The 11570-nt window shown below is 41.8% G+C and overlaps 1 protein-coding gene across 1 annotated transcript; it reads right to left on the reverse strand.

The window, feature by feature from the left end:
- Positions 1–845: 845 nt before the first annotated feature.
- On the reverse strand, positions 846–9312 carry LOC112073615 (dipeptidase 2). The gene is made up of 7 exons (XM_070440217.1): positions 9151–9312; positions 4842–5018; positions 3829–3847; positions 2615–2644; positions 2361–2436; positions 2024–2159; positions 846–1698 (listed from the first exon to the last, which is right to left on the reverse strand). Exons 1-7 carry the CDS (start codon positions 9310–9312, stop codon positions 1474–1476), a joined length of 825 nt encoding a protein of 274 aa, XP_070296318.1. The 3' UTR covers positions 846–1473.
- Between the last annotated feature and the right edge of the window lie 2258 nt (positions 9313–11570).

Below are 11570 nucleotides of genomic sequence, written 5' to 3' on the forward strand. Positions count from 1 at the left end.
TGCTATTTCTGTACAAAAGTCATTATTATAGGCATGAAGACTACTTKCAGGGCCACCTGAACAGAGTAGCAMATGCACACATTTCCTTTTCTTMCCTGTAGACTGCAAGAGCTGTAAAGGCGAAGAGTATWTATCTGAACTTAGKAATAAAATCATYATTAATTTCCCTATTCAACCAGAATTGAACTYTCTTGACTTCAGATATATCAATGTGTTCATAAAATYAGATGGTAMAAAAACAGAAAACTCAAAGCATTATTTACTTAAGAGAAAGGCAAAATAAATACGATATAACCTATGAATACAGAATACAACATTCCTGAGATGATTGTAGGAGGCATTACAGTATATTAACATGTTACATACTGTTTCACTGCACACCCTTGTGAGYAAATGTTACATGAATGTTAATTTTAAGATGAAATGGTCTTTCTATGAAGCAGTTTCATTGTGAAACCCAGGTTTGTGTGATGGACATCAAGGTCTGTGTCCTCAGAGAAATACAGATAGTTTGTAAATGCCTCAGTATGACCTTGTGGCCTTGATTGTATCATTAAACAAACATAACACAGATATTTTTAGAATGAGATATGTAAAAAGAGTTAAAAGTGATTGTTACATGAAACTCAATGTAATATAGTATAAAGTGCGTGCAGAGCATTGTGTAAATATACAACTCCTTCATGATCAGAATGACCAAAACTAAAAATTAGGTAAAGTTCTTTGTAGGGAAGATCACATGTAAGCAAGTGACACAGTAAACACGTTAAAGCTAGGCTTGTCACTGTCGGAGAAACATGTTTGTAGTGGATAGTGTATTGTAATACAACACTAGTAATACTACTAAATAGGTTCCGGTACTCATTTTGGGTGCAAGTACTGTTTATATTTAGGTGCAGGAGCTCCACTATACTTTTGAGCTAATATTCTATATGAGTAAAACGAGCTCAAGCAGTAGAGAATTTGAGGTGCCGGGACTCAGATCCGTGCTAGCCGACATCCGGTTGTTTTGGCAGTGTCGAAGGTGGAACTGTGTTAGAACTGCTCCTTATGTTACATTATCACGTACACTGTCATTGGATGAAATGAAACCACACAGACTTTATATCTGACAAATCCCATGCAGCCGAGTTAGAAGTTAATGTTGCCACATTACAAGTTCAAACACTCTAACGCGTAATGGTCTATTGTCTACATAGACTGATAAATCCCCCCCATCCAAATTAAAATGAAAACATGCATTTCATAATATCTATTGTCGATAGAGCCTGCACTTTCTTTTGTCCTTTTGAACATCTAATGCGTAGGGATAATAAGGAAGGGAGTGGTTGGTGACACAAAAGAGCAGCCACACACTTATTTGTCAGCTCACACTGCAGCTACACCTCCAATACTGCCAAAACATCCGCTATGGGGATATCGGTCAACACGGGTTACCACTGGATCTGATTGAATCAAGGCCATATTATAGTCTTAATGGTCCATCAGGACACAGAGGCAGGAGATTAGAATAACCATGGTCCAGACCAGACTCCTGGGGACCACCAGTTCACTGTGGCCCTTGGAGTACATCTGTTCCATCTTTGTCGTCTGGTGGTCAGGTCGCCTGAGTACCAGTCTGCAGGGGTTCTGAACCTCAGCCAAGTCGATCTGAGCTTCACTGGGGAGAGTTCCTTTCGCTTTCTGCCTGTCACGCTCCTGGGGAAGGGATAGAGGGGAGGGAGGGAGAGAGAGAAGTTTACACTGTATTAMGATGCTGTGACAGTGATTCTACTGAACAAGAAAAAACAAGTGGGATTTTCCATGCACTATACAAGGCTCTTTTTCCAGTTCTCAGTTCCCTTCATACCACAAAGTACTCAGATGGACATTCAGTCCCAGACAGAGATGCCTTTCATTCCTGTCATTCCTTTGATGTTACTACTGCGGGTGTTTTTGATGGGCTTTGATACAATACTCACACTGTAGCAGTGAGCCTTTATAACGAGCAAAAACACTGCGCTCTTGTTCCTTTAGCACTCACTTTCTCGACCTCCTTGAACACACGTAAGAAGTTGTGTCTGAGGACCCCGGACAACTCGTTCTCTGTCCAGTGTCTCTTCAGCAGCTCCTGGATCAGAGTGGGATACTTGGACACATCCTCTAATCCAAGAGGAAACCTTCAGACAGTAYAACATAAGGCTATTCAGGCTATGTATTACTCAAACCCTCAGGCCACTTAAAATGCAGCTGCTATCTGTTACCAGCCTACTTACAAAAAAGTGAGTKATTCTYATAGCATTCAAGCTGGAGCATAARYTGGCTGTATTAATGAACTAACGCTGAATGTGCTGCTGTTACTCTGAGGTAAAAGTTCTTACTTAGAAGCTCCATCAAAGTCCCCTCCTATTCCTATTGACTCAGATCCAACCACCTTCCTAATGTGGGTAAAATGGTCTGCAAAAAGTAAGAGGAATATCAGAAGATAAGATAATCATAAGATAAATCATGTGTACACATGTTATTGATGTTCTTGATACTGGTCTTCTAAACAGGTCTTGATTGATAACAAGGCAGCCAATTTTGCGCTTAATTGTTTGATGCCAATAAACACTAATCAAAGGCAACTGCTCACCAGCCACGATGGAGACATTGGCTTTTAAGGCTATTGGACGTCACAAACCCACTGTGCAGATTAACCATGATGAGTCCTCGTTCTCCTTCTGAAACAACAACACACCAGAACAGAACATAAAAAAACATTCCACACTTCAGTGACCTTCCATCCATTAGATACAGGCCTTCAGAACGTATTCACACCCCTTGACGTTTCCGCATTTTGTTGTGTTCCAGCCCAAATTAAAATGGATTAAATGTAGATTTTGTTTCACTGGCCTACACACAATACCCCATAATGTTCAAAGTTAATTATGTTTTTAGACAGTTTTACTAATTAATAAAAATGACAAGCTGAAATGTCTTGAGTCAATAAGTATTCAACTCCTCTTAAATTATGGGCAAGCCTAAATCATTTCAGGAGTAAAAATGTGCTTAATAAGTCACATTATGAGTTGCATGGACTCACTCGGATTGCAAAAATTGTGTTTAGCATTATTTTTMWATMACTATTTCATCTCTGTACAACACATACAATTATCTGTAAGGTCCCTCAGTCGAGCGGTGAATTTCGAACACAGATTCAACCACAAAGCCTCGCAAAGAAGGGCATCTATTGGTAGATAGGTTTAAAAAAAAAAGGCAGACATTAAATAGCCCTTTGAGCATGCTGAAGTTATTAATTACATGTTGGATGGTGTATCAATACACCCAGTCACTACAAAGATACAGGCGTCCTTCCTAACTCAGTTGCCGGAGAGGAAGTAAACCACTCAGGGATTTCACCATGAGGCCAATGGTCACTTTAAAACAGTTACAGAGTTGAATGGTTGTGATAGGAGAAAACTGAGGATGGATCAACAACATTGTAGTTACTCCACAATACTAACCTATGTGACAGAGTGAAAAGAAGGAAGCATGTACAGAATAAAAATATTCCAAAACATGCATCCTGTTTGCAATAAGGCACTAAAGTAAAACAGCAAAAAATGTGGCAAAGAATACAAAGCATTATGTTTGGGGCAAATCCAAAACAACACATCACTTAGTACCACTCTTCATATTTTCAAGCATGGTGGTAGCTGCATCATGTTATGGGTATGCTTGTCATCGGCAAGGACTAGGGAGGTTTTTTTAAATAAAAAGAAACGGAATAGAGCTAAGCACAGGCAAAGGCCTAGAGGAAACCTCGGTTCAGTCGGCTTTCCAACAGACATTGGGAGACAAATTCACCTTTCAGCAGGACAATAACCTAAAACACAAGGCCAAAATATACACTGGAGTTTCTTACCAAGACGACATTGAGTGTTCCTGAGTAGTCTGGTTACAACTCTGGGTCTTCCTTTCCTGTGGCGGTCCTCAAGAGAGCCAGTTTCATCATAGCCCTTGATTGCTTTTGCGATTGCACTTGAAGAAACTTTCAAAGTTCTTGACATTTTCCCTATTGACTGACCTTGATGTCTTAAATTAATGATGGACTGTTGTTTCTCTTTGCTTATTTGAGCTGTTTTTGCCATATATGGACTTGGTATTTTACCAAATAGGCCTATCTTTTGTAAACCCCCCTACCTTGTCATAACACAACTGATTTGCTCAAACGCATTAAGAAGGAAGAAATTCCAGAATTGTACTTTCAACAAGGCACACCAGTAAATTTAAATGCATTCCAGGTGACTCCCTCATGAAGCTGGTTGAGAGAATGCCAAGAGTGTGCAAAGCTGTCATCAAGGCAAAGGTTGGCAACTTTGAAGAATCTCAAATATTAAATATATTTTGATTTGTTTAACACGTTTTTGGTTACTACATGATTCCATATGTGTTATTTCATAGTTTTGATGTATTCACTATTATTCTACAATGTAGAAAATAATACAAATAAAGAAAACCCCTGGAATGAGTAGGTGTGTGCAAACCTTTGACTCGTACTGTATATTTAATCCATTTGAATTCAGGCTGTAACATAACAAAATGTAGAATAAGTCAAGCGGTATGAACACTTTCTGAAGGCACTGTAAAACAGGAAATGCAAATAAAGGACAAGTGGATTAAAGAAACATTGCAGAAAGGAGATATAATCAAAATATAATTCCAAAAGACTCTCCTGATAAGAAGTAAACGCAGGCCACCCACAATGAGTGACCGTGCCGGTGGTGGTTGAAAGGGAGGAGGGATGGAGGAGTGTTAGAGAGAGAAAGAGAGAGAGAGAGAGACAGACAGAGAGAGAGAGTTCTTGCCAGGGGTCTCACCAGTTCGCGGAGCAGGTCATCAGGAACATTGCGGCTGTGGTTACAAATGGCATGGGCTGAGGAGTGGCTGAAAATAACTGGAGCCTTAGAGATCTGCAGTACTGCCCTGGCTGTGGCCCAGGAACTATGGGACAGGTCTACTATCATCCCCAATCTGTTCATCTCCTTCACCACATCCTGAGAGAGAGAAAGACACAGAGAGAGGGAGAGAGGGAGAGAGAGAGAGAGAGCGAGAGAGAGAGAGAGAGAGAGAGAGAGAGAAGAGAGAGTAGAGACGAGAGAGATGAGAGAGAGAGAGAGAGAGAGAGAGAGAGCGAGAGAGAGAGAGAGAGGAGAGAGAAGGAGACAGAGAGAAGGAGAACAGGAAGATTCATGTTACCCACTATGCTGGCCCTGAGGTCTTCCCAGTATTATATAGTACATCTGCTCTATGCACGTCATTGTGCATATCTGCTGACGAGTAAAAAACATACACCTTGCGCCAGTTATCTCTACTCACCAAACAGTTAACACTTCAAATCAGTAAAACGCCTCCAGTTCGACCTGCTGGATCACATCAGTCTTTACACAGGCTCCGCCTGAAAAACGGATCATTGATCAAGAATGTTTGTGTACAACTCCTAGAGACTGTGAAGGAAAGATGTGTATGTTTGTGCTATCAAATCAATGCTGTCTTTTCTAATAACCATTTGATGGGTTCATGTGGGTGTGGACTGACTGACGATGTTATGGCAGTGAATCCTCTCTCATCACATGATTAGTAACTTGGCAGTACGCCAGAACATTGCTTTCTGAAGGTGTGTTTCCAGATTATGTTCAGTATTTCAGTAAGGTTCTCACTGAAGTAGAGGAAGCCTCGGTTGCTAGCGTATTGGTCCATCACATGTCAGGAGCAATGCCATGAATAAACTAAATCCCAAGGTAGAATCATGACAAAATATAACTGGTCTGTGTAGCAGGTAGTATCAAGAGGACTGAAGGGACCCACCCCTGCGGAGCTTCTGATCCACCTTAAGCTCTGACTGTTACAAAGTTTGTTCTAACCTCTCCAGCTTGTTGACTTCAGGTGTCCCTTTGAAGACGTTAGTGGTGGCCGGAGAGATGTCAAATTACGCTCCTATAGACGCCTGAAGTCGACCAGCGTAGGCTACAAGTTATTGCCTTGAACACAGACTTAATGTTAAAGGTTCACCCTACCTTTCACCTGAAGTATGTTTTAGAAGCTTCAATTTTCTCTTTGATAGACATTCATTATAATTAAGTTGAGGAGGACTCAGCCCTGACCCCGCAAGGGTAAAAAAAACTACTGTGTTATAGCCAGTAGCAAGAACCTGAGAGTGTCAAATCCAAACATATAAAAGCACATATTGTGCATGCAGTCTGTAAGTTTTACATTCACATGCACCAAGTACAGTGAAAATGCCTTTCTTTGCAAACTCAAAACCCAAACAATGCAATAAAATCAACTGCAATGTATCAAACAACAAAAACACACAATAAATAAGAATAAGAATTACTAAAATACACAATAAAGTAAATAAGTAGCATAAACTAGTATACTGTACAAGAAATACTTATAAAACAAAGTAAATCACTCAATACCATTATTCCACATGTGCGAGGTGATACACTCGGAGTGATGGAGGTAGAATCTGTATAGGGTAAGGGACGCAATAAGGCAACAGGACATAAGATTAAACAGAGTCAGCAGCAGGCTTCACTGTGGTTGAGTGTGCAGGTGTGTAGAGTCAGGTATATTACAGTTTGAAGTTGGAAGTTTACCATACAACTTGGCCCAAAAACATTCTAAACTCAGATATTTCACAATTCCTCGACATTTTAATCCCCTAGTAAAAAATCCCTATATATAGGGTCGAGTTAGGGATCACAAACTTTATTTAAGAATTGTGAAATGTTCAGGGAAGAAATAGTATAGTGAGAGATACTATTCTACCTCTTCTCTCAGTGTCTTGTATTCTTTTCATCACTATTCCCAAGTGGTGAAGAATGGTTTACCATACATACTCCAAATTTAGTAATTTTGGTAGCATGTGTCCTTTAAATGTTTAACTTGGTAACGATTGTTGTGGGAGCCTTCCACAAGCTTCCCCAATAAATTGCGGTGAATTTGCTCATTCCTCCTGGACAAGGACCCGCTTGTGTGTTAACTGACGTCTCACGGGTTCCTGTAAGTGCCGTCCTGCTCAGCACACACTTTTTCAAGTTTTCTGACACCAACAAATGTTCTATAGGATTGAGGTCAGGGCTTTGTGGATGGCCACTCCAAAAATACCCTTGGCCTTTTGTTGTCTCTTAAGACCAACTTTTTCCACAACTTTTGGAAAGTATTGCAACTTGGGGTCCACTGTCCATTTTGGAAAGACCATTTTTGACCAAGCTTTAACTTCCTGACATGATGTTCTTTTGAGAATGTTGCCTTCAATATATTTCCACTATCATTTTCCTTCCCTCATGATGCCATGTATTTATGCTGATGCCAAGTGCATCAGTCCTCCTGCAGCAAGCACCCCCCACAAACATGATGCTGCATCTCCGTCACATGCTTAACACGGTTGGCAGGTGTTTTCTTCGAGCTTGCAAGCACCCGCCTTGTTTTCCTCCAAACATAATGGATGTCATTATGGCCAAACAGTTCATTGTTTGTGTATCATCAGGACCAGGGGAGTATCCTTCTTCTCCAAAAATTTACGATCTTTCTGTTGCTCCATGTGCAGTTGCAACGAACCATTAGGTTCTGGCTTTTTTATGGTGGTTTTTAGAGCAGTGGGCCTTTTTTCTCTTGTGTGCGTGGCCTTCAGGGTTAGCGTTCGTTATAGATACTCGTGTTTACTGTTGAAATAGATACTTTTTGTACTGTTCTTTCTCCAGCATTCTTCACAAGGATCTCTTTGCGGTTGTTCTGGGAATGATTTGCAACTTTTCTCACCAAAGTCGATTCATCTTAGTGGAGACAGAACGCGTCTCCTTCCCTGAGTTGGTATTGACGTCTTCGTGCGTCTAATTGGTGTTTTATACTTGCATACTATTGTTTGTACAGTTGAACGTAGCGTACTTTAGGCGTTTTGGAAATTGCTCCAAGGATGAAGCCAGACTTGTGAGGGCTACATATTTTTTTCGAGGTCTTGAGGATGATTTCTTTAGATTTTCCCATGTGTCAAAAGCCCAAAGATGCACTGCGTTTGAGGTAGGCCTTGAAATTACATCCACAGGTACACCTCCAATTGACTCAAATGGCATGTCAATAAGCCCATCAGAAGCTTCAAAGCCAGTGTGAAATCCTATATATTCTGGAAATTTTCCAAAAGTTGTTTAAAAGCCACAGTCAACTTAGTGTATGTAAACTTCTGACCACAGGAATTGTGATACAGTGATAATAATCTGTCTGCTAAAGCAATTGTTGGAATAACATAAATGACTTGTGTTCATGGCACAAAAGATGTCCTAACCGACTTGTCAAAAACTTATTGTTTGTTAACAAGGACATTTGTGGAGTGTTTTTGAAAAACGAGTTTTAATGACTCAAACCTAAGTGTATGTAAACTTTCGACTTCAACTGTATGCATGTATGTTTGTCGAAGGCAAATTATTGAGTTGAGTGTTTTGTGCGCTGTGTGTTGTGAGTGACAGTTGGTGTGTGAGTGTTGGTAGGGACTCTTAAGAGTGCGGCAAAATGATTGCCCAATAAAAGGTAAATAAAAATACAATGGTAAACTCAAGTCCGAATTGTGTAGCTATTTATCAGTTGTATCCCGATTGGGTTTGACCTAAGAATCTGGTCTTTTCAAGAGCCTGTTGGTGTCAACCTTCTATGCCACTGGTAGCTTCTGCCAGTGCTGTGGGCAAGCAGAGGGAGTAAAATAGTCATTATGGCTTGGTGGTTGGGGTCTTAGACTATTTTCTGGGTCTTTCTTTTTTCATTACTAGCCTGAAACGATGTCCTGATAGAGGCAGAGAAGAGCTCGGCCTAAAGTGACGATACTAGTGCTTTTCTGCATAAAAACCCTCTGTAGCGCCAATGCGAAATCGAGCGTTGGTGCCTTTGCCCACACCCACAGCACTGATGCAGTCTAGTCAATCATGCTCCTCTCAATGATAGAGAACTTTTAGAATTCTTTCAGGATTTTGAGGCCCACTATGCCAAAACCCTTTTCAAACCTCAAAACTGAGGGAGGAAAAAGCACTGTTGCCGCCAACGTACTTCACCGGACTGATTGCGTGTGTCGCTGTTTGGACCATTTAATAAGACTTTTGTTGATCTTGACACCTGCGTCCGGACTCTGCCGCATACGTTTTGATGTGTGATGATGGCGGCGTTGCTCATCCCCCCGTTTCCTTGCAGTCCTTGATCAGTGCTCCTTGGTTCTCCTTTTGCTGGCATTGAAGGGCGGTTGTTGCTCCACAGGCACACACTGTCCAGGTCACTGACTCCTCCCTGTAGGCGTCTCATCATTGCCGGTTATCAGGCCGTACACCGTTGTGTGGAGTCAAGTGCGTGTGGCCACACCAGTTGTGGCATTGTTGAACCCAGGAAGCCAAGATAGTGAGGGGACTAGCCACACACGCCCTGTTTGTGTGGCCCCTGTGATTGAGGGTCAGCTTAGGTGGAGGTGCATGTTGTCTACCCTCGCTCAAACTGGGGTCGGACCAGTCAGGACAGTCAGTGATCCTCAGTTGCAAAGGGAGGTTTTCAGACAAAGGTCTTATGCTTGGTGGTTGAGATTGGAGGGGAACAATGTGCCTTGAACGCTGAGCTGTAGTCAATGGACAGCATTCTCACCACAGGTATTCCTCTTATCTAGGTAAAGGTGAGGGCAGTGTGGAAATCAATAGAGATTGCGTCGTCGATGGGATTTGTTGGCGCGTATGCAAATTGGAGTGGGTCTAGGGTGCCTGGATGAGTAGATGATAAATTGGCCATTATACAGTTCTTCTCAAAGCACCTCATGATATACAGAAAAGTGCCAGCTGCTAAACACAGGCCAAGGTATCATTGTAGCATGAAGCCTTAGAGTTCTTAGGTACAGAATGATTTGTGGTCATCTCAAAATGTGGATTACAGACTGGAGACAAGGAGAGGTGTGGACAATACTTATCTTTTGTGAATACTGTCCTTGCCCATGTCTGTTCTGCACAGGCTCTTGAGAACGGCGCCTTGGAATAACATTTGAGACGTGTGGCTCTGCTGGGTGTCTCGCACTCTAATGGATTTAAAAGACTCTTCTCACGCTTCGACTAGGATGTGTTTAGTGGTTAAAAGATATACTCTAAACAGACACAGCTTCCGCCCCCTACGCGAACCCACTCTCCTCCGGCCCCCCCCCCACCCCCACCCCAACCCCCACCCCCTCCCCCACCCCCCTCCGTAATCACGCGCCCCTCCTACACCCGTCCTGCCCCATCCCGTTCTCCCCCACCTATAACACCTCCCCGGCTGCTACCCACACAATCCCACGCCAGACGCACGCACCAACCCAGGTACCAACCCTATCACACCCCGACGCCCTGCCACCAATGTACATTCTATATGACCTTCTTCTTAATAGGTAGTCTCCTGACTTCCCTCCCCTGTAACAAACCCACCTCCCCCTCCTTTCAATCGGTAGTGCCCCCCTCGTCTCTCCCCTCCATCACCACTCCCCTCACCCTCTATGACTAGTAATGCATAGCTGCATGCTTTTCCTGTTCCGTAACACTCTACCTTTGTTGTGTTAAATTCGTTTAGTGCATGTTTGTTCATGTGTGTACATCTGTAATGTTATATGTGCATTGTCATAACACTCCTGTAATGTCGTTTTAGTTGGGTCCATGTTTCCTATAACACTCTTTTGTAAATGTTAGCGGTAGTGTCCTGTTTCCTTTTGTAACACTCTGCTACATGTTAGTGATTTCTCGTATAAACACTCTGTAATGTGTTTGCATTGTTTCTTAACACTCTAGTCAATGGTATAAAAGCATGAGTGCTGTTTTCTGGTAACACTTGTAATGGTAAGTGCCTGTTTCTTGTAACACTCTGTAGGTATGCAATGTTTCCATATAACACTCTGTAATGGTAGTGCTTTGTTTCATATAACACTCTATGGTAATGTGTAGTGCATGTATGGTTTCCTGTAACACTCTGTAATTCGGATAGCTGCATGTTTCTGTACACTCACAGTGTAAATACAGAGTAGTGCCCTACGTTTTCTGTAACACTCTGTAAACTGTTAAGTGCCTCGTTTCCTGTTACACTCAGTGTTAATGGTCAGTGCCTGTTCATATAACACTCTGTAATGTAGTGCAATGTTTCTGTAAAACCACATCTGCTAAATGGCTATCACTTAAGATCAGCCTACATACCTGTTTCTGTAAACTCTGTAATGGTAGTGCCATGTTTCAGATGTATAACACTCATGTACAATGCTTAGTGCCTGTTTCATACATCGAATAAAGGTCGTGAACCTGATTTCTATAAAACGTCATGTATATGTAGTGACTTATGATTTCAATATAAACCAACTCTTGTTAATCCGGTAGTGCATGTTATCTGTAACCACCTACTGTAATGGACTAGTGCAGTTGGTCTAACACTCTGTATGGATAGTGCTAGTATATCTATAACCACATCTGTAATGGTAGTGGCATCGTTTCGTATAACCCATCATGTAATAGGTCGTGCATATGATATTCTGCTCAACACTCTGTGTAATGCATGGTCAGTGCCTGATCTTC

The sequence above is a fragment of the Salvelinus sp. IW2-2015 genome, unplaced genomic scaffold, assembly GCF_002910315.2.
Source record: "Salvelinus sp. IW2-2015 unplaced genomic scaffold, ASM291031v2 Un_scaffold2318, whole genome shotgun sequence".
Classification (NCBI taxonomy): domain Eukaryota; kingdom Metazoa; phylum Chordata; class Actinopteri; order Salmoniformes; family Salmonidae; genus Salvelinus; species Salvelinus sp. IW2-2015.